The 27,956-nt window shown below is 38.4% G+C and overlaps 1 protein-coding gene across 4 annotated transcripts in view; it reads left to right on the top strand.

Moving 5' to 3' along the window:
- Window positions 1–27,956, top strand: part of NKTR (natural killer cell triggering receptor) — a 150,910-nt gene that overhangs the window by 16,662 nt on the left and 106,292 nt on the right. For 2 of the 4 annotated variants that reach the window (XM_053713749.1, XM_053713750.1), the window contains exons 3-11: window positions 3,981–4,055; window positions 11,019–11,126; window positions 11,234–11,278; window positions 13,105–13,192; window positions 15,584–15,613; window positions 23,406–23,551; window positions 24,886–24,921; window positions 25,184–25,412; window positions 26,628–26,774. In XM_053713749.1, coding sequence (XP_053569724.1) covers window positions 3,981–4,055; window positions 11,019–11,126; window positions 11,234–11,278; window positions 13,105–13,192; window positions 15,584–15,613; window positions 23,406–23,551; window positions 24,886–24,921; window positions 25,184–25,412; window positions 26,628–26,774 — 904 coding nt within the window. The other 2 variants (XM_053713751.1, XM_053713752.1) reach the window with 2 other exon arrangements.

Consider the following 27,956-nt stretch of genomic DNA (forward strand, 5'->3'; position numbering starts at 1 on the left):
ATATATATATATATATATATATATATATATATTTTTTTTTATTGCTTGTTGGTGCAAATGCTTATTGTGAGCAACAGTAGGGTCTGGGAAAAATTTATATGAATCTTGAAGAAAAAAAATACATAGATATATGCAGAATTATCCAGCCCTAAATATTACCTTGGTAAATAGGACAGACATATTATGTATTGCTTTCAACAGGCTGCCATACTTCACTGTACAGCAGGAAGATGAGCCCCTTACAGAAAATACAACCTAGCTAATATAATGTACCAGTTGTAATTTCTTTGAATATATACAAGTTATCCAGACACTTGGCTTAGGTTTATGCGTTAAAGACCACATTTCATAGATTGCTTTTTGTTGTAAATTCATTGGAAATCAAAGTATATTTTAATCTCCTTGTGTATTTATTTATTTCGTTGGGAACAGTTTACATGATTATTTTTTTTACTTCATCTCTGGTTTCTGAGCTGATTATTTTATTTTTCAGATCTGAAAGGGACTTACAATTAGAGACAGTTTCTAATAGAAACAAGCATGGCACATTGTGTGACACTCATTATTGCATTGGTTATTGTTTTTTGGGTACAACTTTATAGAGTTTCACAACATGTTGTTGCAAGATTAAAATTCTCTTGTTTCAGCCTTTTCTTATCACATGCCATTTTTTTTTTTTTAATTGCATGAATGATGTGTGTACAAGTTCCCTGCTCAGAGGGGTTAAATGGACACTATACTGTAAGTCCCTCCCCCTTAAAGGGACATGAAACCGAATTTTTTTTATCTTTTAGGATTCTAATTGAAGATAACATTTTATACAACTCTACAATAAGCCTTATCCGAATATCTATGGCAAAACCCTTAAAGGGACAGTCTAGTCCAAAATAAACATGATTCAGATAGGGCATGTAATTTAAAAAAAAATCCAATTTACTTTGCTCTCTTGGTATTCTTGGTTGAAAGCTATACCTAGGAGGATCATATGCTAATTTCTAAGCCCTTGAAGGCCGCCTCTTCTCTCATTCGGTGTTTTGAATGTTTTTCACCACTAGCGGGTGTTAGTTCATGTGTGTCATATAGATAACATTGAGCTCATGCACGTGGAGTTACCCTGGAGTGAGCACTGATTGGCTAAAATGCAAGTCTGTCAAAAGAACTGAAATAAATGTACTTTGTTCTCTTTGTATCTATAGTTGAAAATATGTACATATCCTACACTAGTGGGAGCTAGCTGGTGATTGGTGCCTAGAAACCTTTGTCTCGTGATTGGCTGACTAGATGTTTTCAGTTAGCTCTCAGTACTGCAGTGATTTTCCTTCAGCAAAGATAATCAATGGAATTAGACAATTCAGATAATAGAAGTAAATTGGAAAGTTGTTTAAAATTGTATGTTCTAGCTAAATAATAAAATAAAAGGTTTCATTTTACTTCTAATTGCTTTGCCGTAATATAATACTTGACATGTCAGTCAAGTTGCTGCTGCTTTTTGTTGTCTGTAATATTATTGCATTCTCTAGAAGGAAGCAAATTGTTTTAAGGTTGTCACTATAACAGTTTATAAGCGTTTAGTTTAGGGGTGGTAATCTTCCAATAAAGATGTTTGTCCCTTTAAATGGCTGCTCCCTAATCTCTACAGTCTACACCAGAATTTTTTTTATTGTTTTAAAAGATAGATAATCCCTTTATTACCCATTCCCCAGTTTTGCACAACCAACACAGTTATAATTATATACGTTTTTACCTCTGTGATTATCTTGTATCTAAGCCTCTACATACTGCCCCCTTATTTCAGTTCTTTTAACAGACCTGCATTTTAGCCAATCAGTGCTGACTCCTAAGTAACTCCACGTGCGTGAGCACAGTGTTATCTATATGACTCACATGAACTAACACACTCTAGTGGTGAAAAACTGTCAAAAATACATTCAGCCTAGAGACGGCCTTCAAGGTCTAAGAAATTAGCATATAACCCCCCCCCTAGGTTTAGCTTTGAACTAAGAATACCTAGAGAACAAAGCAAAATTGGTGATAAAAGTAAATTGGAAAGTTGTTTAAAATTACATGCCCTATCTGAATCAGGAAAGTTTATTTTGGACTAGACTGTCCCTTTGAAGGCAGCTGCTTCTTATTGGACCTTTCATGATTCAGAGCGTTCAGTTAAAAAGGAATAATTTCTAATTCTGTTAAATGGTTTTATATACACCCTTTCTGCAAAACCATCTCCTACTGAGCATGATCAAAAATATTATTTTCACATCGCACTTCAGATGGTGTTTTTTTTTTTTTTTTAATACCAACTCCAGTCGGTTGAAAGCAATGCACAATATGGGGCCTATTTATTAAAGGCCTTGCGGACCTGATCCGACAGTGTGGATCAGGTCTGCAAGACCTCGCTGAATGCGGAGAGCAATACGCTCTCAGCATTTAACATTGCACCAGCAGCTCACAAGCTGCTGGTGCAACGCCACCCCCTTGCTGACTCGCGGCCAATCGGCCGCCAGCAGGGAGGTGTCAATCAACCCGATCGTACTCGATCGGGTTGATTTCCGGCGATTCCTGTCCGCCTCAGCAGAGCAGGTGGACAGGGCTATGGAGAAGCGGTCTTTAGACCGCTGCTTCATAACTGCTGTTTCTGGCGAGTCTGAAGACTCGCCAGAAACACGGCCCCACAAGCTTCGTTCGGAGCTTGATAAATGGGCCCCATTATCTCGTTTGCCAAGGTAAAGTGGAACACTTATATGGAGTACACAGAGTGTGGGGTAAAATAAACCAAACGTTCAGTATTTTTTTATTTTATGATTAGAGTAATTCTGCATATATCACTGTATACATTATTTTATTTTTTTTAATCAAGATTCATATTTTATTTCAAAACTGTTGTACTGTTGCTCGTTGGTTGAAAGGCACTATAAGCATTTGTACCTATAAGCCAAGAAACGTTAATAAAGGGCCATTATAGTTGTTTTATAATTTGTTACAGCATGTCATTGTAGCGACCCTGTAATGCTATGTCCCTGCAAAGGGTTGTGCCACTAGCGCTTCTGATTGGGTCAGCAGCAGTTCCCCCACTGAACCAGCAGTGCTCTGTGGCTAACAACAAAGGGGTTAAACACACAGATTTGGGGGGCTGCCATTTTTAAAATAACATGCTCTAACAAATTAGTGCATGCCCTTTCCCACTATAATCACCCTTTGTTTTTTATTTTTTTAAGTCTCTTTAAATAGAAGACTATGGTTAAAGGAGCAGCACGGTTAAAATTAAATCTGTGGTTCGGATAGATGGATAAATAGCAATTTTAAACAACTTCTAAAATTACTTCTCATTTGCTTTTTGTACTGTGTTGTCCCTCTCTCTAATTCTTCTCACCTAAAACTTGTTGGTTTTATTAGACACAAGCCCCTATGGTGAATGCTGGGAGTGCTCAGTATTACTTTGTTTTTAGTTGTCTGCTTCCCTTTTGTCAAATGTTAAAGGGAAACTAAACACAAATGGTTTTCCATGATTCAGATAGAGCAAGCAATTTTATGCAACTTTCTTATTTACTCCTATTATCAATCGTTTTTCGTTCTCTTGGTATTTTTTTTTTATTTGAAAAGCAAGAATGTAAGCTTAGGAGCTAAACCATTTTTGGTTCAGCACCTGGGTAGCGCTTGCTGATTGGTGGCTAAATGTAGCCACCAATCAGCAAGCGCTATCCAGCATGCTAAACCAAAAATGGTCCTGCTCCTTCGCTTAGATTCCTGCTTTTTCAAATAAAGATAGCAGGAGAACAGACAAATTGATAATAGGAGTAAATTAGAAAGTTGCTTAAAATTGCTTGCTCTATCTTAATCGTGAAAGAACATTTTTTTAGTTTAGTGTCCCTTTAACTTGAAAATTCATAGTAAAAATCCTACAATTAATAGATTGTGTAGACAGAATTGCATTTTGTGTTTGTAAATATTTTTGAAAAGCTCATTATCTTTTCTTCCTGCAGTCGGTCGTATTGTGTTTCAGCTTTTCTCAGATGTATGTCCAGAGACTTGTCAAAATTTCCTGTGCTTGTGTACAGGTAAGTCAATTATGTAAAGGTGTGGTGTTTTTTTTTTAAATTGCATAAGCAGGTGATGTAAATGATGTAAATTAAAAAAATGCAAGATTTATTTACCATGGAACATTTTATGGGGATGTTAATGCCCCTTTAAGAACACAAATATGAATTCAGCTACCTACTTGTTTTAACAGGTTTCTGGCCCCAAAATAACTAGCAGGCTTCTAATTGTTAAGTTCATTAAATATAACTTATTTATTATAGAGAAAACAAATTATATGTGTGTTGCAGCTGGTGGACATGGATATCCAGATAAAAGGCCTTACACTTTCAACCCTGATGTAAACATGTATGCAGATTTGGGGATGGATATATAGATAGAGAATTAATTTTTTTTTTCTCCTATTTATATTTTTTCTAATTATAATTTTTTGTAATTGTATATTATTTTTTCATAAATGTCTTTATCAGAAGCTGAGCTGTCAGTGGGTGCGCTGTCCTTGGCGCACCTGACCTTTCCAGTTATTTTATATCCTTGATGCTCATATCCAAGAAGACTGCCACAATCTATTGGTTGATTTGCCATAAAAACAATGAGTGGTTTTTATTTATTTTTATATATTTTTTTAGCACAGTAACAGCCATTTTTAACATAACTTTAGAATTCCCTGTTTGGTAAAAGAAAGTCATTTGTTTAACATACCATGTTTGTCGTATGGTTTTTCCATCTTCATCACTTTTTTTGTTCATTGTGTAGTGTTTATTATTATTATTTTCTCTTGTTAAGTGTAGTCAGTCCACGGGTCATCCATTACTTATGAAATATATCTCTTCCCCAACAGGAAGTTGCAAGAGGATCACCCAAGCAGAGCTGCTACATAGCTCCTCCCCTCACATGTCATATTCAGTCATTCTCTTGCAACCTAACTAAAGATAGGTCGTTGTGAGAGGTCTGTGGTGTTTTTTAACTTAGTTTATTTCTTCAATCAAAAGTTTATTTTAAATGGCACCGGAGTGTGCTGTTTGTTCTCAGGCAGCATTAGAAGAAGAATCTGCCTGCGTTTTCTATGATCTTAGCAGACGTAACTAAGATCCACTGGCTGTTCTCACCTGAGGAGTGAGGTAACTTCAGAAAAGGGGAATAGCATGCAGGGCCCCCCTGCAAACGAGGTATGTGCAGTAAATTATTTTTCTGAGGAATGGAATTGACTGAGAAAATACTGCTGATACCAATGTAACGTAAGTTCAGCCTTAAATGCAGTGATAGCGACTGGTATTAGGCTGATGAGTGTGTGTACACTGAATGTATTTTTCTAAGGAATGGAATTGACTCAGAAAATACTGTTAATACTGAAGTAATGTATGAGCCTTAACTGCAGTAAAAGCGACTGGTAGCAGGCTTATTAATAACACTTCATTACTTTTAAAATGTATGTTCAAAACGTTTACTGGCATGTTAATCGTTTTTTGTGAGGTACTTGGTGATAAAACTTATTGGGGCATGATTTTTACCACATGGCTATCTTTGTTTTCTGCATAGAAACAGTTAACTGAGCTTCCCCACTGTTGTAATATGAGTGGGAGGGGCCTATTTTAGCGCTTTATTGCGCAGTAAAAATTCAGTCACAATCTGCCTACTTAATCCTCCATGATCCAGGACGTCTCTAGAAAGCTCAGGGGTCTCCAAAATTCATTTTGAGGGAGGTAATCAGTCACAGCAGACCTGTGACAGTGTGTTTTGACTGTGATAAAAACGTTAATTATTAAATTGTTATCCGTTTTTGGGTATTAAGGGGTTAATCATCCATTTGCTGGTGGGTGCAATCCTTTGCTAACTTAATACATCTACTGTGAAAAATTGGTTGATATAACTAATTTGGTTCATTGTTATTTCAACTGTGACAGCTTTTTGTGCTTCTTAAAGGCACAGTAGCGTTTTTTTATATTGCTTGTAAATTTATTTAGAAAAGTATTTCCAAGCTTGCTAGTCTCATTGCTAGTCTGTTTAAACATGTCTGACACAGATGAATCTCTTTGTTCACTATGTTTAAAGGCCAATGTGGAGCCCAATAGAAATTTGTGTACTAATTGCATTGATGTTACTTTAAATAAAAGTCAATCTTTACATGTAAAGAAATTATCACCAGACAACGAGGGGCAAGTTATGCCGAGTACCTTCGCCTCCCGCTCAGGAGGTGCGTGATTTTGTGGCGCCAAGTACATCAGGGAGGCCCTTACAAATCACTTTGCAAGACATGGCTACTGTTATGACAGAAGTATTATCTAAATTGCCAGAATTAAGATGCAAGCGCGATAGCTCTGGGTTGAGGACAGAGCGCGCGGATGATGTGAGAGCCATGTCAGATACTGCGTCACAGTTTGCAGAACATGAAGACGGAGAGCTTCATTCTGTGGGTGACGGATCTGATCCAGGGAGACTGGATTCAGAGATTTCTAATTTTAAATTTAAGCTTGAGAACCTCCGCATATTGCTAGGGGAGGTATTAGCGGCTCTGAATGATTGTAACACGGTTGCAATTCCAGAAAAATTATGTAGGTTGGATAGATACTATGCAGTACCGGTGTGTACTGACGTGTTTCCTATACCTAAAAGGCTTACAGAGATTATTAGCAAGGAGTGGGATAGACCTGGTGTGCCTTTTTCCCCTCCTCCAATATTTAGGAAAATGTTTCCTATAGACACCACACGAGACTTATGGCAGACGGTCCCTAAGCTGGAGGGAGCAGTTTCTACTTTAGCTAAGCGTACCACTATCCCGGTGGAGGATAGTTGTGCCTTTTCAGATCCAATGGATAAAAAATTAGGTTACCTTAAGAAAATGTTTGTTCAACAAGGTTTTATCTTACAGCCCCTTGCATGCATTGCTCCTGTCACTGCTGCGGCGGCATTCTGGTTTGAGTCTCTGGAAGAGGCCATTCGCACAGCTCCATTGGATGAAATTATGAACAAGCTTAAAGCACTTAAGCTAGCTAACGCATTTGTTTCTGATGCTGTCGTACATTTAACCAAACTTACGGCTAAGAACTCCGGATTCGCCATCCAAGCACGCAGAGCGCTATGGCTTAAATCCTGGTCAGCTGACGTGACTTCTAAATCTAAATTGCTTAATATTCCTTTCAAAGGGCAGACCTTATTCGGGCCCGGCTTGAAAGAAATTATAGCTGACATTACGGGAGGTAAGGGCTATGCTCTACCTCAGGACAGGGCCAAATCAAAGGCCAAACAGTCTAATTTTCGTGCCTTTCGTAACTTCAAGGCAGGAGCAGCATCAACTTCCTCCGCTCCAAAACAGGAAGGAGCTGTTGCGCGTTACAGACAGGGCTGGAAAGCTAACCAGTCCTGGAACAAGGGCAAGCAGGCCAAGAAACCTGCTTCTGCCCCTAAGACAGCATGAAGAGAGGGCCCCCTATCCGGAAACGGATCTAGTGGGGGGCAGACTTTCTCTCTTCGCCCAGGCTTGGGCAAGAGATGTCCAGGATCCCTGGGCGTTGGAGATCATATCTCAGGGATATCTCCTGGACTTCAAAACTTCACAAGGGAGATTTCATCTTTCAAGGTTATCAGCAAACCAAATAAAGAAAGAGGCGTTTCTACGCTGTGTACAAGACCTCTTACTAATGGGGGTGATCCACCCAGTTCCGCGGACGGAACACGGGCAAGGATTCTATTCAAATCTATTTGTGGTTCCCAAGAAAGAGGGAACCTTCAGACCAATCTTGGACTTAAAAATCCTAAACAAATTCCTAAGAGTTCCATCATTCAAAATGGAAACTATTCGGACCATCCTTCCCATGATCCAAGAGGGTCAGTACATGACCACAGTGGACTTAAAGGATGCCTACCTTCACATACCGATTCACAAGGATCATTATCGGTACCTAGACAGGTACCGATAATGCCTTCCTAGACAGGCATTACCAGTTTGTAGCTCTTCCCTTCGGATTAGCTACGGCTCCAAGAATCTTTACAAAGGTTCTGGGCTCACTTCTGGCGGTACTAAGACCGCGAGGCATAGCGGTGACTCCGTACCTAGACGACATTCTGATACAAGCGTCAAGTTTTCAAACTGCCAAATCTCATACAGAGATAGTTCTGGCATTTCTGAGGTCGCATGGGTGGAAGGTGAACGTGGGAAAGAGTTCTCTATTACCACTTACAAAGGTTCCCTTCCTAGGGACTCTTATAGATTCTGTAGAGATGAAAATTTACCTGACGGAGGCCAGGTTATCAAAACTTCTAAATGCTTGCCGTGTCCTTCATTCCATTCCACACCCGTCAGTAGCTCAGTGCATGGAAGTAATCGGCTTAATGGTAGCGGCAATGGACATAGTACCATTTGCGCGCCTGCATCTCAGACTGCTGCAATTGTGCATGCTAAGTCAGTGGAATGGGGATTACTCAGATTTGTCCCCCCTGCTAAATCTGGATCAAGAGACCAGAGATTCTCTTCTTTGGTGGCTTTCTCGGCCCCATCTGTCCAAGGGGATGACCTTTCGCAGGCCAAATTGGACGATTGTAACGACAGACGCCAGCCTTCTAGGTTGGGGCGCAGTCTGGAATTCCCTGAAGGCTCAGGGATTATGGACTCAGGAGGAGAAACTCCACCCAATAAATATTCTGGAGTTAAGAGCAATATTCAATGTTCTTCTAGCTTGGCCTCAGTTAGCAACTCTGAGGTTTATCAGATTTCAGTCGGACAACATCACGACTGTGGCTTACATCAACCATCAAGGGGGAACCAGAAGTTCCCTAGCGATGTTGGAAGTCTCAAAGATAATTCGCTGGGCAGAGTCTCACTCTTGCCACCTGTCAGCGATTTACATCCCAGGCGTGGAGAACTGGGAGGCGGATTTTCTAAGTCGCCAGACTTTTCATCCGGGGGAGTGGGAACTTCATCCGGAGGTCTACGCTCAACTGATTCATCGTTGGGGCAAACCAGATCTGGATCTCATGGCGTCTCGCCAGAACGCCAAGCTTCCTTGTTACGGATCCAGGTCCAGGGACCCGGGAGCGGTGCTGATAGATGCTCTGACAGCCCCTTGGGTCTTCAACATGGCTTATGTGTTTCCACCATTTCCGATGCTTCCTCGATTGATTGCCAAGATCAAACAGGAGAGAGCATCGGTGATTCTGATAGCGCCTGCGTGGCCACGCAGGACCTGGTATGCAGACCTAGTGGACATGTCGTTCTGTCCACCATGGTCTCTGCCTCTGAGACAGGACCTTCTAATTCAGGGTCCTTTCAACCATCCAAATCTAATTTCTTTGAGGCTGACTGCATGGAGATTGAACGCTTGATTCTATCAAAGCGTGGCTTCTCGGAGTCGGTTATTGATACCTTAATACAGGCTGGGAAACCTGTTACCAGAAGAATTTACCATAAGATATGGCGTAAATATTTATATTGGTGCGAATCCAAGAGTTACTCATGGAGTAAGGTTAGGATTCCTAGGATGTTGTCTTTTCTACAAGAGGGTTTAGAAAAGGGCTTATCTGCTAGTTTGTTAAAGGGACAGATTTCTGCTCTGTCTATTCTTCTACACAAACGTCTGGCAGAAGTTCCAGACGTTCAGGCTTTAGCTAGGATTAAGCCTGTGTTTAAGACTGTTGCTCCGCCGTGGAGCTTAAACTTAGTTCTTAACGTTCTTCAAAGCGTTCCATTTGAACCCCTTCATTCCATTGATATCAAACTGTTATCCTGGAAAGTTCTGTTTTTGATGGCTATTTCCTCGGCTCGAAGAGTCTGAGTTATCTGCCTTACATTGTGATCCTCCTTATCTGATTTTTCATTCAGACAAGGTAGTTCTGCGTACTAAACCTGGGTTCTTACCTAAGGTAGTTACTAACAGGAATATCAATCAAGAGATTGTTGTTCCATCATTGTGTCCTAACCCTTCCTTCTTCAAAGAAGGAACGACTTTTGCATAATCTGGACGTAGTCCGTGCCCTGAAGTTCTATTTGCAGGCAACTAAAGATTTTCGTCAAACTTCTTCCCTGTTTGTCGTTTACTCTGGACAGAGGAGAGGTCAAAAGGCTTCGGCTACCTCTCTCTCTCTTTTTGGCTTCGTAGCATAATACGTTTAGCCTATGAGACTGCTGGACAGCAGCCTCCTGAAAGGATTACAGCTCATTCTACTAGAGCTGTGGCTTCCACCTGGGCTTTTAAAAATGAGGCCTCTGTTGAACAGATTTGCAAGGCTGCAACTTGGTCTTCTCTTCACACTTTTTCAAAATTTTACAAATTTGACATTTTTGCTTCTTCGGAGGCTATTTTTGGGAGAAAGGTGCTTCAGGCAGTGGTTCCTTCCGTTTAAAGTTCCTGCCTTGTCCCTCCCTTCATCCGTGTACTTTAGCTTTGGTATTGGTATTCCATAAGTAATGGATGACCCGTGGACTGACTACACTTAACAAGAGAAAACATAATTTATGCTTACCTGATAAATTTGTAGTGTAGTCAGTCCACGGCCCGCCCTGTCTTTAAGGCAGATCTACATTTTAATTAAACTCCAGTCACCACTGCACCCTATGGTTTCTCCTTTCTCGTCTGGTTTTGGTCGAATGACTGAATATGACATGTGAGGGGAGGAGCTATGTAGCAGCTCTGCTTGGGTGATCCTCTTGCAACTTCCTGTTGGGGAAGAGATATATTTCATAAGTAAATGGATGACCCGTGGACTGACTACACTACAAGAGAAATAAATTTATCAGGTAAGCATAAATTATATTATTATTATTACTTTAGCTATAATAAGCCTAATGAGTTTTAGATTAGACTGACTTTTGTTGCAGTTAAAACTTTGTGACTTATGTTTTACTGTTTTGTATTGATTAATTCTGCCATTTCTTTCCTTACAAGCATTAGCCAATGGAAACCAAATAAAAAATACACTACACCTGATTTGTGGAGTGATTTTTTTTTTTGGAGTGCAGATATTTATTTATTTTCTTCTTCCTATTTTAGGTGAAAAGGGAACTGGAAAAGTAACTGAAAAAAAATTGTGGTATAAGGGATCTACATTCCACCGAGTTGTTAAAAACTTTATGATTCAGGGAGGGGACTTCAGTGAAGGTAACATGTTGATAAAAAAAACCAGAATCCTTTATCAAGAAGGGTTATCTTTGTTGAAATTCCAGGTGTCTGCATATTCCTAACATTTGTGTGAATTTGGATTGCAGGCAATGGGAAAGGCGGTGAATCAATATATGGGGGCTATTTTAAAGGTAAGACCATATAGATTTGTTTGTGAATCCTCTGTTATACATATGAAGATGGCTAGACATTTTCTATGATAAAATCAACCTAATAGATCACTTTCTTGCATGTTTTTAATGTTGCATGATCATTCCATATGCATGAATTGGGCCTAAGTATTTTCCTAGCTGCTTAATTTTAGATGTCAGATCTAACTGTATTGGTTAAAACAGTGTCTCAGCATGGAGGTTAGGCAACTTTTTCATGAAAACTCCTATCTTCCTGCCTAAAACTGTCAACATATTCTTTTATTTATAGAGAATGTGGTCTTTTGCAAAATGATAAGGTAAGAAACACAAGCTCAGTAACACAATTAAATATTTCCCTTGCACCCTACCCGACAAATGGATGATTTCAGATTTTACCAAGAATATATCTGTTTTCAGTGATTTTATGTTTCAGTCCACTAGTACATGCCATTAAAAGATTGTCAAATACTTTTTCAGGTTTTTTTTCTTTTAAATATCACTACATGTATTGCAGACAGCAGGCTGATGTGTATCTAAAACAGGGATGGGGGAACCTTGGTACTCCGGATGTTTCAGAACTAACCATTATGATTAGGCACTCTGAAATTCAGTTGAGCATCATGGGAAATGTAGTTCGTAAACATCTGGGGGGCCAATTTCCCCATCCCTGATCTAAAAGATATGCCCTACACTTACCATTTTGAACCTACACTTACCATTTTGAAATTCATTCCCAGAGGTGCTGCTAATTTCTGTGAAACCCAGTCAGTTTAGATGCTGCGTTTAATATAAACATTGGTTCTTTTTCGTGTCCTTTCCGTCTGTAGATATGCATGCTGTTAGGCTTCTCAAATGGATAACCTGCTTGTGGTAGCAAGGTACAAATGTGTGCTTCTACACTGTTGTTGTAAAATGGGTTTTGTTCTACTGAAGGTGTTCTTTTTTTTCTGTTTTTTTTTTTTTAACAGTGTACTTTAATAGGTAAGTAATGAATAGTTTGGGTCTTAGAATTTCCATTACAATGCCACTAAAATGACTTAGGCCATTAATTTACCTACGTTTCTGGTTTAAACACCTTACTAAAATCAAAGAGATAATGGTCAAACCGGTATTAGTTTGCGCATTTGTTGTAATTTTAATTGGTCTTTGACCCACCCAATAAATGCTAGTGAAAATGTAGGCACTTCATTTAGCTTATTAAATTCCTCTCTGTGCCCAGGTAATGTAGCTGGTATTTGCTTCATTGGTTTAAATAAAGCATAGCAGCAATGGGCAAGCAGAATAAAATTCACTAATATTCATAGCTGTAGTAATTGGGGGAAAGCATAGCATCACATTCCTGTAATTTTGTGCAGCTTCTCACATATAGAAAGATTTGCCAGATACTTTTAGAAGCCATTGTACACAATGGGTGATACAGTATGTAGCAGTTCTACTGTACTGTTTAGAAATCTGATAACTTTAAAGGCAGTTTTGGTTGCGTACAAGTTTTTTTTGTGTGATTTAAATACCATATGTGATGTAGAGCAGATGTACTTGGCAATATGAGTTTAGACAATATATTCATGCGATTACAGCAATCCTTAGTGTAATTTTAAATATACGGTTTCTCTGTAGGTGAGTGCTCTCTTTATTTATGTATTTCCTGCACACAGCAGTCCCTACTCTGATAAACACCTGTTGCCCTTGGTGATCAATCACGGATGCTTCCTCGTTTATAGATTACCAATGATTTGTTGTCCATTCTCTTCTTAGTTTCTGTGTGAACTCACTAAACCATAATATATATATTTTTTTTCTTTTTTTTTTTTTTTATTCTACCACAGATGAAAACTTTATTCTCAAACATGATCGTGCATTTCTTTTGTCTATGGCCAATCGGGGAAAACATACAAATGGCTCACAGTTCTTTATGTAAGTAAATGCATTCTATTTTAAATTGACGTTCATTAGAACATTTTTATATTTAGACACATCCTTTCTTTTATTATGGGTTAAATACACATTCAAAGCTGTGCTCCTATGCCATTCCAGATGAGGATACAACTAATAAGCGAATGAGAAACAGGTATACATGTGTATACTCCAATCACTAGCTATTTCCTCGTCTGAAACAGCATTGAGGTGTTCTAGCTTTGACAACAATTTTTAACCATTTTGAAAAAACTTAACTAAAGGGGGTGTAATGATAAAAGAGCTTTTAATACTTAAAGGGACACTGAACCCAAAAATTTTCTTTCGTTATTTAGATAGAGCATGACATTTTAAGCAACTTTCTAATTTACTCCTGGTATCACATTTTCTTTATTCTGTTATTTTTATTTGAAATGCAAGAATGTAAGTTTAGATGCCGGCCCATTTTTGGTGAACAACCTGGGTTGTCCTTGCTGATTGGTGGATAAATTCATCCACCAATAAAGTGCTGTCCAGAGTTCTGAATAATAAAAAAAGCTTAGATGCCTTCTTCAATTAAAGATAGCAAGAGAACAAAGACAAATTGATTATAGGAGTAAATTAGAAAGTTGCTTAAAATGTCATGCTCTATCTGAATCACGAAAGAAAAAAATTGGGTTCAGTGTCCCTTTAAGTTAAATTGTCCCTTTAAAGGGACATAAAACAGGTTGAGATCTGTGCATATCCTAAAATGCTAATGATATAAAAATAGTTTGCATAAAAAAACTGTTTAAAAATTTGCTGGCAAGTATTTTAAAATTTTCAAAAATAAGCAAAATTAATTTCATAGCTAAGCTGTCTGTAGCAGCCAACTCCACCCCCCTTATCCGTGTTTAGACACAGGCATTGTATTTCAACTGAGTTCACAGCTTCAAGGCATGCTCCAGCAGATAATCCCTATGCACTTTTGCATTCTATCAAAACAACAATAGATATAGATACAGCCATATAAGGAAATGTGTGGGGGGAGTTATAGCTTTACAATTCAAAAACTAAAAAGAAAGGGTTAATGGCGAGGCACTGCAGTATAAATTTGCAGGTAAAGTAATTAATGTGCATATTATATTTTGTCTCTATCCCAACTTGTTTTATGTTTTTATGTGCAACTTATAACTATCTTCTGGCAGTTCTTTTGAAAAGTGCATGTACAAGTATACCCTGCAGCTTCAGAACCCATGCCCATATTGCAATTCTTTCTAACTTTCATCCGTGTCCTATTCCCACAAGCGCCCTTTAGCGTTTACATTGTAAGCTCTCTTCATCTTTACTCTGTTCAAATCTCCCTCTTTTTAACTTTTTATATCTTTATCTATCTTTTGAGTAAAACAAAACCTATGTGCTTATTCTTAGTACCTTGCAACTAAAGCAATCTCAAGCTTCTGCAAGGGATGTTGTCTATTCATTTTCCCAATCATTGTAGAGAATATTAGAATATATATTTCTTAATCTAACAAAATTGGTGGTCAGTACAAACTACAATCATATACATTTGTAACAATAAAGATTTTCCTTTGTATCTTGTACATCTCTCCCATTAATTGAAGGTGGACAATTTTTGGTAGTGACAAATTGGTAGTGAAATAAGACAAAGTGTTATTTATTAGTTAGAAAAAATGTTTTAAAACCACTGATAGCTCATAGGGTCACAAATAAGCCATTTTTAATCTCTCCCATAGGAACTATAATACAAACATAATATAATATGTGTAAAGAAAAAATAAATATATATATTTGACTAAGTCCCACCATAGTAGATACCTTACATTTAAATGTGTCAATTTTAAAAAAAACTTTAGAGTAAAACATGGATTATTGGAATAGTAATTTTTAAATGTTCCTATGTATTGGAACAAAATAACAGACTGAGAATATGCACAGTTTATTTTGGTTTGTAGTAAAATATTTATATATAAATTTGAAGGTAGCCGTTTTTGTTTGAGAGAACAATTTACTAGCACTTTGTTGCTGTCACATGGGTATTCTATAGATATTTGTTTTCTGTTGATCAAGTTAGCCAATATAGGGCACAGGTCTAAAAAACGTATCCAGGCATTGCTCCTTTTTAATAAATAAGCATTCTTTCACAATTGGTAAATCCCAGTATAATAATACTGTCTTCTGGTTTCAGCCCTTGAAGACTGACAACCCTGGTGTGTAATACTCCTTTTTTTTTTTTATATGGATTATAGTTATGCAATTTAAAGACTGCCCTAACTGTATGATATTCTGCTAAAATATGGGATTGATTTATGCAGACATGTTTGTATTGTTTATGTGGTTTAAATTTCATTATTGTTTGTATGTTAACTCGATGTTTCCCTTCCTATCCTATATTCCATTTTTTTAATACAGAACAACAAAAGCAGCTCCGCACCTTGATGGGTAAGGATTTTCTGTTCTTTAATTGTTTTTTTATTTATTTACTTTTTTTTTTTAGGAAGTTTCTTATTACACTTGTATGATCATTTCATAGTGCTTGTTTTACTTAAAGGGACAGTATACACCCATTTTCATATAACTGCATGTAATAGACACTACTATAAAGAATAATATGCACAGATACTGATCTAAAAATTCAGTATTAAACCTTTTAAAAACTTACTTAGAAGTTTCCAGTTTAGGTCGGTTGATGAGGTTAGGCTGGGACACCCAGTGAAAGGGGCTGGGAAAACAAGAAGAGCAAACACTCCCCCATTCCCTGCATATGAAAAGACAGATAACATAAACGGGAGCCAGCAGGAGTCTGTAAACGCGTGTAAACATCTGACACTGTGGGGCATGGTTAGGAGTCAGATAATCAGCACAATGTTATTAAAAAAATAAGAAAAACTATACATTTTTACAAAAACGCCCCCCGATGAGCTCTATTAATGTATCATCTACAAAAAATGTATGCAAAGAAAAATATAGTGTACAATGTCCCTTTAAATAATCAGGATTTTTAAAATGTATTTATTTTTTTACACTGGTGTATGACAGTCTGAATTTATAGACTCTCCAATTTACTTCTCCAATCAATTTTGTTTTGTTCTTTTGGTGTTCTGTGTTGAAGGAGCAGCAATGAACTACTGGTGTTAGCTAAACATATCAGGTAAGCCAATGACAAGAGGTGTATATGTGCAGCCACCAATTAGCAGCTAGCTCCTAGTACTGCATTGCTGCTCCTGAGTCTACCTAGGAATGTTTTTCAACACAGGATACCAAGAGAACATAGCAAATCACTTTATAGAATTAAACTGGAAAGTTGTTGTTTAAATTGCATTTCTACTGTTAGGTTGGGCTCCTATAATTTTTTACTTTAGTCTCTCAGTCAATACAAAGTATTCCTCCATCCCTGACTACACAGAAACATGTTCCCTGGCTTTTAAAAATGTGTGGCTGGATCCTCAGTATATTGGTTTAAGTTGTCTTGTAAAACGGCTATCATTTTATTTATATATTTGGTGTATTTAAGATAGCATATTTATTTTGGGATTCTGTGTTCAATGCCATTGTTATTTGTACTCTGTTAGTATAACAAGTTTGTCAGTTTAGTACTGTTCATTTAACATGCATGTAAATTTCACAAAGGTGAGTTTTTAATTTTAATTTCTCTTACATGGTGTATCCAGTCCACGGATTCATCCTTACTTGTGGGTTATTCTCAATCCCTACAGGAAGTGGCAAAGAGATCACACAGCAGCGCTGTCCATATAGCTCCGCTCAGGCTCCGCCCCCCCAGTCATTCTCTTTGCCGCTCTAACAAGTAGCATCTCCACGGGAGGGTAAAGAGTATGTGGTGTTAGATTTGTAGTTTTTATTTCTTCAATCAAGAGTTTATTTTAAAATAGTGCCGTTTTGTACTATTTAGTCTGAGGCAGAAAGTGATGAAGATTTCTGCTGAGAGGAAAAAGATTTTAGCATGTTGTAACTAAAATCCATTGCTGTTCCCACACAGGACTGTTGAGTACCGGAGAACTTCAGTTGGGGGGAACAGTTTGCAGGCTTAACTGCTTAAGGTATGCTCAGTCACTTTTTTTCTAAAAAGACTTGGTAATGCTAGAAGACTGACAGAAATCCCCATGTGGGAAGGTAAGCCATATTCTGAGACTCAGTATAGAAGGATGGCTTAGTTAAAAGGGCTTAAATCACTGGTGGACACTGTTATGGGGAAAATCGATTATTTTTTACTATAATCTGACATTTGCACAAGTGTTTATTATGTTTGGAACACTTTTTTGGAGTTTTATACGCCTGGCATCATTTTAGACACCTAATTTGGCTTAGGAAGGCCCCACAACTCCGGAGTGAAGAGGGAGGGGGCCTAATTTTCACGCCTCAGTTGCGCAGTTCTTTTGCAAGACAGCTTCATGCAGCTTCACATGTAGAGTCCAGAGATTGCAAGGACTACTACAGGGAGGCTTATTTTCGTTCCAAAACTAATCCCCAAGGAAGGTAGGGCCACAGCAGAGACTGTGGCATAGTGCTGTAGTGTATTAAACCGGTGGCCTGCTTCAATTTGCTCCGGTTTGGGCAATAAGGGGTTAATTGGCTTGAAACTTGGTGTGCAATCATTTCAAAGCATTAGGATCATATGGTGTAAATTTCATAAAGATCGGATTTTTTTTTGAGATTTGGTAAAAAGGTTTGTGCTTTTTATTATTTAAAGGCACAGTAACGTTTTTTCAAAAAGTGTATTTTTCTGTATTTGAGTGCTATCTAAGTCTGTCTAACATGTCTGAGCCTACAGATAGACCTTGTTCTATGTGTTTAAAAGCCATGGCGGTACCCCCATTGCATTTATGTTTAAAGTGTGCTAAGGTATCTAAACATTTTAATGTCCATGCAGTGACACTTAAAAATGTAGCCCAAGATGATTCTTTGACGGAAGGTAATGAGGATCTCCTCCTTCCTCTCCCCATGTGTCGACACCTGTTACGGCCGCGCAAGCGTTGCCTAGTACCTCTAGCGCATTGTGCCCTATTACATTACAACAATTGGCAGCAGTCATGGATAATTCCCTTGCTGCATTTCTATCCAAACTGCCAGTTTTTCCAAAAAAGCGTGATAGCTCAGTTTTAAGAACAGAGGATGAGCAATCAGAAGCTTTGGATGATTTATCTGTTGTACCCTCACAACTCTCTGAAGTGGCAGTGAGGGATGGTCTGTCCGAGGGAGAAATTTCTGACACAGGAAAGTTTCTCAGCGGGCAGATTCAGATTCCTTAGCGTTTAAATTTAAGCTGGAACACCTCCGCGTCCTGCTTAAGGAGGTTTTAGCTACGCTGGATGATTGTGACCCCATGGTGGTCCCAGAAAAATTGTGTAAAATGGACAGGTTTTTAGAGGTCCCTGTATACACTGATGCGTTTCCGATCCCGAAGAGTGTGGCGGATATTGTGACTAGGGAGTTGGAGAGACCAGGTGTACCTTTTTGTTCCCCCTCCTATCTTTAAGAAAATGTTCCCCATAAATGACCCCAGGCGGGACGCAAGGTAGAGGGAGCAGTTTCAACACTTGCTAAGCGTACAACTATACCAATAGAAGATAGTTGTGCTTTTAAAGACCCTATGGATAAAAAATTGGAAGGTTTGCTGAAGAAAATGTTTGTTCAGCAAGGTTTCCTTCTTCAGCCAATTGCCTGCATTATTCCTGTAACTACTGCAGCGGCTTTTTGGTTTGAGGCGCTGGAGGAGTCGCTCCAGAGGGAGACTTCATATGACGAAGTCATGGATAGAATTCATGCTCTAAAGCTGGTGAATTCTTTTATCACAGATGCCGCTTTACAATTAGCTAAGTTAGCGGCGAAAAATTCTGGTTTTGGTTTTGCCATTATGGCGCGGAGAGCGCTTTGGCTCAAATCATGGTCGGCTGACGTGTCGTCCAAAACAAAATTACTAAATATTCCTTTCAAGGGAAAGAGCTTATTTGGTCCCGAGTTGAAAGAAATTATCGCGGATCACTGGGGGGAAGGGCCATGCCCTCCCGCAGGATAGACCGTTTAAGGCCAAAAACAAAGCTCCTTTCGCAACTTCAGGAGCGGACCTGCTTCAACCTCTGCTGCCCAAAGCAAGAGGGTAACGCTTCACAGCCCAAAGCAACCTGGAAACCCTTGCAGGGCTGGAATAAGGGTAAACAGGCCAAGAAGCCTGCCCCTGCTACCAAGACAGCATGAAGGGGTAGCCCCCGATCCGGGACCGGATCTAGTAGGGGGCAGACTTTCTCTCTTTGCTCAGGCTTGGGCAAGAGATGTTCCAGATCCCTGGGCATTAGAAATTGTGGCTCGTTTGTGTTCAGACCAGACAAAGAAACAGGCGTTCTTACGCTGTGTAGAAGATCTTCTAAAGATGGGAGTGATTCACCCATTTCCAATTGCAGAACAAGGACTGGGATTTTACTCAAACCTGTTTGTAGTTCCCAAAAAGGAGGGAACTTTCAGGCCAATCCTGGATCTAAAAATTCTAAACAAATTCCTCAGCGTTCCATCTTTCAAAATGGAAACCATTCGGACAATCTTGCCGATGATCCAGGAAGGTCAATATATGACTACCGTGGATCTAAAGGATGCGTACCTACATATTCCTATCCACAAAGATCATCATCAGTTCCTAACGTTCCCCTTTCTGGACACGCATTACCAGTTCGTGGCCCTTCCTTTCGGGTTGGCCACCGCTCCCAGAATTTTCACAAAGGTGCTAGGGTCCCTTCTAGCGGTTCTAAGACCGCGGGGCATCGCAGTAGCTCCTTACCTAGACGACATCTTAATTCAGGCATCGTCTTTCCACAGAGCCAAGGCTCATACAGACATTGTTCTGGCCTTTCTAAGATCTCACGGATGGAAGGTGAACGTCGAAAAAAGTTCTCTGTCCCCGCTCACAAGGGTTCCCTTCCTGGGAACACTAATAGACTTGGTAGAAATGAAAATCTTTCTGACAGAGGTCAGGAAGTCAAAACTTTTGAATACTTGCCGAGTTCTTCATTCCATTCCTCGGGCTTCTGTGGCTCAGTGCATGGAGGTAATCGGTTTAATGGTTGTAGCAATGGACGTAGTCCCTTTTGCCCGAATTCATCTAAGACCACTGCAACTGTGCATGCTCAAACAGTGGAATGGGGATTATGCAGATTTGTCTCCTCAAATACAAATGGACCAGAAAACCAGAGACTCTCTTCTCTGGTGTTTGTCTCAGGATCACCTGTCTCAGGGAATGAGTTTCCGCAGACCGGAGTGGATCATTGTCACGACCGATGCCAGTCTGTTAGGCTGGGGTGCGGTCTGGGACTCCCTGAAAGCTCAGGGTCTATGGTCTCGGGAAGAGTCTCTTCTCCCGATAAACATTTTGGAACTGAGAGCGATAGTCAATATGCTCCAGGCATGGCCTCAACTAGCGGAGGCCAAATTCATCAGATTTCAGTCGGACAACATCACGACTGTAGCGTACATCAATCAGGGAGGAACAAAGAGTTCCCTAGCGATGAAGGAAGTAACCAAGATCATCAAATGGGCGGAGGATTACTCCTGCCATCTATCTGCAATTCACATCCCAGGAGTAGACAACTGGGAGGCAGATTTTCTGAGTCGTTAGACTTTCCGGGGGAGTGGGAACTCCACCCGGAGGTTTTTGCTCAGCTGACCCAGCTATGGGGCATTCCAGAATTGGATCTGATGGTGTCCTGTCAGAACACCAAACTTCCCCTTTACGGATCTAGATCCAGGGATCCCAAGGCCGCATTGATAGATGCTTTAGTAGTGCCTTGGTCATTCAGTCTAGCTTTTGTCTTTCCACCGTTTCCTCTTCTCCCTCGGCTAGTAGCCAGAATCAAACAGGAGTAGGCTTCGGTAATTCTGATAGCTCCTGCGTGGCCACGCAGGACTTGGTATGCAGACCTAGTGGACATGTCATCGGCTCCACCATGGAAACTGCCATCGAGGCAGGATCTTCTAATTCAAGGTCCATTCAAGCATCCAAATCTAGTTTCTCTGCAACTGACTGCTTGGAGATTGAATGCTTAATTCTAGCTAAGCGTGGGTTCTCTGAATCGGTTATAGATACTCTTATCCAGGCCAGAAAGCCTGTTACCAGGAAAATTTACCATAAGATATGGCGGAAATATCTTTCTTGGTGCGAATCCAAGGGTTACTCGTGGAGTAAGGTTAGGATTCCAAGGATATTGTCTTTTCTCCAAGAAGGATTGGAGAAAGGTTTGGCGGCTAGTTCCTTAAAGGGACAGATATCTGCTCTGTCTATCCTGTTACACAAGCGTCTGGCAGCTGTACCAGACGTTCAGGCGTTTGCACAGGCCCTAGTTAGAATCAAGCCTGTCTACAAGCCATGGAGTCTAAATTTAGTTCTTTCAGTTCTTCAAGGGGTTCAGTTTGAACCTTTGCATTCCATAGATATTAAGTTATTATCTTGGAAAGTTTTGTTTTTGGTAGCTATTTCTTCTGCTCAAAGAGGTTCTGAATTGTCTGCTTTGCAGTGTAATTCACCCTATCGGGTGTTCCATACAGATAAGGTGGCTTTGCGTACCAAACCTTGTTTCCTTCCAAAAGTGGTTTCTAATAAGAATATTAACTAGGAAATTATTGTTCCTTCTCTGTGCCCTAATGCAGTTTTTAAGAAGAAACGACTTTTTCACAATCTTGATGTGGTTCATGCTTTAAAATTCTATTTAAAAGCAACTGAAGATTTCAGACAAACATCATAGCGACTGCTACCTCTCTTTCCTTCTGGCTGAAAAGCATCATCCGATTGGCTTATGAGACTGCTGGACAGCAGCCTCCTGAACGAATTACTTCTCATTCCACTAGAGCTGTGGCTTCAAAATGGGCTTTCAAGAATGAGGCTTCTGTTGGACAGATTTGTAAGGCAGCGACTTGGTCTTGACTGCATACATTTGCCAAATTTTACAAATTCGATACTTTTGCTTCTTCGGAGGCTATTTTTGGGAGAGAGGTTTTGCAAGCAGTGGTGCCTTCCATTTAGGTTACCTGACTTGTTCCCTCCCTTCATCCGTGTCCTAAAGCTTTGGTATTGGTATCCCACAAGTAAGGATGAATCAGTGGACTGGATACACCATGTAAGAGAAAACAGAATTTATGCTTACCTGATAAATTAGTTTCTCTTACGGTGTATCCAGTCCACGGCCCGCCCTGGCAATTAAGTCAGGTTCAAATTTAATTTTGTAAAACTAGTCACCACTGCACCCTATGGTTTCTCCTTTTTCTCCTAACCGTCGGTCGAATGACTGGGGGGCGGAGCCTGAGGGGAGCTATATGGACAGCTCTGCTGTGTGCTCTCTTTGCCACTTCCTGTAGGGATTGAGAATAAACCACAAGTAAGGATGAATCCGTGGACTGGATACACCGTAAGAGAAAGTAATTTATCAGGTAAGCATAAATTCTGTTTTTTAAGCTTTCATAGTTTTAAATGTTGATGCTTTCATTTTATTGATTTTTTTTTTTTTTTTTTTTTTTTTTTTAATATGTTTTTTATAAATTTGAGATGTATATTTGAGGCCTGTCCTCACTAGAGAGAGAGAGTTTTATAGCACTGTGGAATATGTTGGTGCATTAAAATTAATAGTTCTATTTCCCTTTTAATGTGTATTTTACAGTTTTTTACAATTAATTGAGATTTAGAAAAGCTGCTTGGCCAATATATATTTATATTTATATATTTTTTTTCTCTCGTAGTTTTAAACAGACATCACTTGAAGCATTCTCTTTTTTTTTTCTTGAGTACAGTCATTATACCTAGGCAGCCGGCTGGAACTTTATTGTAAATCCTACACCATTTTTTAGGAGCCAGGGGGTTCATATAAATAATTACATCTACATCTTTTTAAAATTTTAGGAGCTCAAAGTTAAAATTATGAACAACTGGCGGTAAACTTCTAGGATCTTTTCATCCCTGCTCACTGGTTTTAATCTGCCATGTTTTCAGTTGTATACCTACTGCATGAAAGTGTGGGATTAATAATTTGTACTTATGTATTACTGGACAGTAGTACACCATGAACTGTTTGTTTCTGTGCTGTAAAATGTGTGTTCACAGAACATGGGATAATTATTTTTTATTTTTCTGATTTCTATTGGTTCTTCCTACAGCAACACAAGGTAATTGGATAATACACTTGTTTGAGTTCTTTTTTGGCATGGTCTCAGTTTGTTAATTATCTGTTTACTCCTGTTGCAGCATCCATGTTGTCTTTGGACTCGTTATCTCAGGATTTGAGGTTATAGAAAAGATAGAACATTTAAAGACTGATGCAGCCAGCCGGCCATATGCGGATGTTCGAGTTACTGACTGCGGTATCCTGGGGCCTAAACAGACAAAGGATGGTAGGTTGCATGAACATAATTTGTACCTTTTTATTGACATCTCAAATTAAAGGGCAGTTTGCCATAAAATGTTCACCTCCTTTAATTTGATCCCAGTGATCCATTTTACCTCCTGGAGTGTATTTAATTTTGTACAAATAGCTCCTTTACCTTTTTATATCAGCATTTGAAATTGCTTATTTTGCCTGTGTTATCCCTACCAATACTGAACATTTCTATACTTAAGTATAGGCTATTAACAAGCTATGTAAACACAGCCAGCAGACAAAATTACACTCACAGAGGAGGTAGGAGAACTAAACAATCAATTTTATATTCTGCTGCTTGGAAACGCATTAAGGGAAAAACAATTTTACAGTGTACTGACCCTTTTTTATAAAAAAAAAGCTGTGGTATACTGCCCTAGGCAGAAGAGGGGGTTACTTATTATAAATGCATATACTTCCTAGCTGAAAAATACATTAATATTTATCTTTAGATAAAAAAAACAAAAACTTTTCATTAAAGGGACAGTAAACCTCTTGTAATTACAAGGCATTTCTGCTTTGTTCCTATGTAATAATATATCAGCCAAGTCTAAACATTTTTAAAACAAATTGACATCCTTTTTACCGCAGGGATTCAACACAGAGTTGCAGGATAGCTTGTGTAAAAATAACATGCTCTAAATAATTAGTGCATGTAATTTGCTCACTATAATGGCCCTTTAATTAAAAAAAATCTGGACTTGAAATATGCTGCTAAACTGATAAATTAGGTAGGGTTAACTGCATTTTTAAAATTTGGATATTGTTTTTTGCTCTTTGTACTGAGGCTTCTTGAGTAGATGATTAAAGCTTATCATATTATATAGAGATCACCAGTCTGCTACCATTTATCATTTTACTAAAGATACTGAGAATATCTTAAAGTGAAAGTAAATTTTCACCAACATACTTTATTTTAATTTTTTTTAAATCCCTTGTTATTTTTTTATATATATGATCGATTTTTCTAACATTTCGTCTCCGATGTTCTTCCTCCCCCCCCTCCCCCTCCCGCTCATTTCCTGGTGTGCGCGCTCCCGAGAAGCAACATGTATTGCGCATGCGTGATACGGATTACCAATATAGTTTATACTCTTCTAATTATTATATTCTAATAATTGCAATAAATATATAAGCTTACTTTGTCTATGTATATTTTAATAAAATAATTTACTTATTTATTTTAAAAACTATTCCCCTGCTTGTATTATTTCCCTATTGGGGACAATGTGCATGCGTGTCTCGTGAACGCTCTTCTTTAAGACGATATTCGTCATATAAAAATAAAGATTTTTTTTTTTTATCCAGGCGGAGGAACGGCGATATACAACAGCGGATTTAAAGGTACAATTATGACCTTATTAAAAAATCATGAATTAAACATAATTTTATATGTATTTTACGTTCCGGCATTAAAACCTGAAAGATGTAGTCCTTTTTATCTATGTACAAATAACAATTTGCTACACATTCAACAGGAAGAATTTTGGTAAAATTTCAATGTAAGCATTACATTTGAAAAAGTCTAACTAGGTTTGAAAAGTGTTTGAAAACTTTTTGCATTTATCTGGTTCATTTACAGTTTTGTTTTCTTTATATATCACAGAGAAAGCTAAGAGAGTTGAGTCTCAGTCTGAAGAGTCAGAATCTAGCTCCAAATCCTCTTCCCCAACATCTTCCTGGTCTTCAGAATCTTCATTTTCAGAGAGTGAAATTGAGAGGAACAAGAGGAAAAAACGCAAGAGTAGAACCAAAGTAAAACACTCAAAAAGAAAAAGGAAGGAACCACACAGACCAGAAACAAAAAAGGAGCAAAAGCCTCCTAGTCAGCACAGGTATTAACACCCAGCCTATGCTGCTGACCTCGGATCTGATAAAAATAGAGAAAAAAGGCATTTTAAAGCTAAATAATACTTTTTGGAAATATTTAACTGAATCAAAATTTTAGATCATGTTCTCTGGCTCAGCATATTTTCTGCCTCTGCAATAATGCAAACAGGAATTTAATAGAACTTCTGATACAGTAATAACATTTTGTAGTAACAAGAGGGAGGGGCACTTAATTCAAACTTAAACTTTCATGATTCAAAATGGGCAATTTAAAAAAATAAAAATATACAAAAAACAACTTCTGTTATTAATCTGTGCTCAGTATTTTTAGGGGTATACTTTTTAAAGCACTTGCGCCTACTCCTACATATATGTATGTACAAGTTTGTGAATGGCTGATGGCTATCACATGATACAGAGGGCAGGGAAGTCAAAGTACCACTCAGTGTAGTAGAATTGCATAAATAACAAGTGCATAATAAAAAGACAATGATTTAACACCTACTCTAAATTTCAAATAAACAGATTCCCCCCCCTCCCATTTTCCGGCCTTCTCTATCATGTGACAGACATCAGCCAATCACAGGCTAGTACCCTGTTAGCTTGTGCACATGCTCAGTAGGATCTTGTTCCCCAGAAAGTGTGAATATAAAAAGACTGTGCAAAATTTGATAATGGAAGTAAATTAGAAAGTGTAATTAAAACTGCTGCTCTTTCTGAGTCATAAAAGTTAGTTTTGACTGTACCTTTTTTAAAGGAAGCTTTAACATTTTTTTGTTTTTAAAATGCTGATTTTAATTTCAGTTACTTTTATTGTATTTTCTCCTTATTATGCACATGTTTATTAGGCAAATTTACTGTATTTACTGATCCTTTAAACGCACAGTCAAACTCTTGGTCAGGAGCGACAATGCATTGTCACCCTGAGCAAGATATAGCCAATAAACTAAGTAGAAGGGGCATATGCATGTAGCCCTCAGTCGCAGCCGTTTCCTGCTTGGGATTGACATTTTTTTTTAAACTCTTGCCATTTTACTGATGCACTGAGTTTGGTCGAAGCTGTGTGAAGCTAACAGAGCATTATTTTGTACAAGTTCATGTGCTAACTGGCTGCAAGAGATAACTCTAAAGAATGCAAGCATTAAGATTAAAACCACCTGTCTTAGTGTAGAAATTATATTTTACAGAAGTGCAACACAGTTTATATTTACGTGTTTTAGTGTCCAGTCGGAGAACAGCCCCAATGAAGATAAACAGGGTACAAAGAGGGAGAAGCCTGTTGTTCGCCCTGAAGAAATTCCACCTGTTCCTGAAAACCGATTTCTTTTAAGAAGAGATGCACCGGTCCAAAAACCTGAGCCTGAACTGTAAGCAGCGAGAGCTTTTATCATTTCTAGCATGTTGCCTGGAAACTTGCAAATGGGTGTAGTGTAGTTGTATTGTACTGTAAAAGACGGGGTGGAAGTAAAAATCATTGTGTGATTCAGTGAATATAATCTAGCTCAGGTTTACATAAGTGACGTCATATAAAAATGACATTTTATAACTTGCACTTGGGGTAGAGAAGCAAGTCACTTGTTTGAGTTATCAAATGAAAATGCACCTATAGTAACATTATACTTGATTTCACGTTGTGTTCTAGTATCTTTGCTAATTTAAGGGGCATTCCAGCTAGTGATGCACCGAAATGGAAATTCTGGACCGAATCCGAAAATCCGGGATGCACTTGGCCGAAAACCGAAACTGATACCGAAAATGTGTTTTTTTCAAATTAATTTTTTTTTTAGTTTTTTTTTTTGTGCATAATTAGAGCCAATAAAAAAGCCCACACTTTTATTGAAAGTAATACACTAAAATTGGACAAAAATATCTTAAAACAATAATATGCTACACAATAATTTTACCAAGAAAAAAAAGAAAAGAAAAAAATGCAATTTTTGGCCAAAATGTTTCTTTACTTAAAACAATTATAAATATCAATATACTGTATTCTTCATTTTGTTCTATGTAACAGACTCATATTTAACTGTTTTTTTTTTTACCAATTATCCAAATAAAGTATAGTCCTAGAAAACTCATATGCAGAACAGTAAGTCAAGTAATAAACTTAAACAGCAGCTCTAGGCTAGCATCAAATTTGAAACATGCTACACAATAATTTTACCGAAAATAACAGGCAAAAAACCCGAAAACCGAAATAGCCAAAAAGGCTATTTTCGGCAGAAACTTTCTGCGGCCGAAATTTCGGTGCATCCCTAATTCCAGCCAAAAACCACATGGTTGCATTTCAGTTTTGAATAGAAGTATTTTTGAAATATACAATATGTATTGGCAAAAATAAAGGCTTGAACTGTTTCTAATGTGTATTTAAGTATGCACCATCATTTCAAACCCAGCACTTGCTCAGAGAGCCTAAAGTGCTTATACCATCTGGTAATGACTCTATTTGTTAATTGCTAACATGATACAAACCCCACTGGCACTCTCAGCAGCTGCTGTTTTTAAAATGCTGGTGCACAGAGTACCTAGCTATGCTGCACGTGCAGAGA

Source organism: Bombina bombina, chromosome 5 (assembly GCF_027579735.1).
Source record: "Bombina bombina isolate aBomBom1 chromosome 5, aBomBom1.pri, whole genome shotgun sequence".
NCBI classification, from domain to species: Eukaryota; Metazoa; Chordata; class Amphibia; order Anura; family Bombinatoridae; genus Bombina; species Bombina bombina.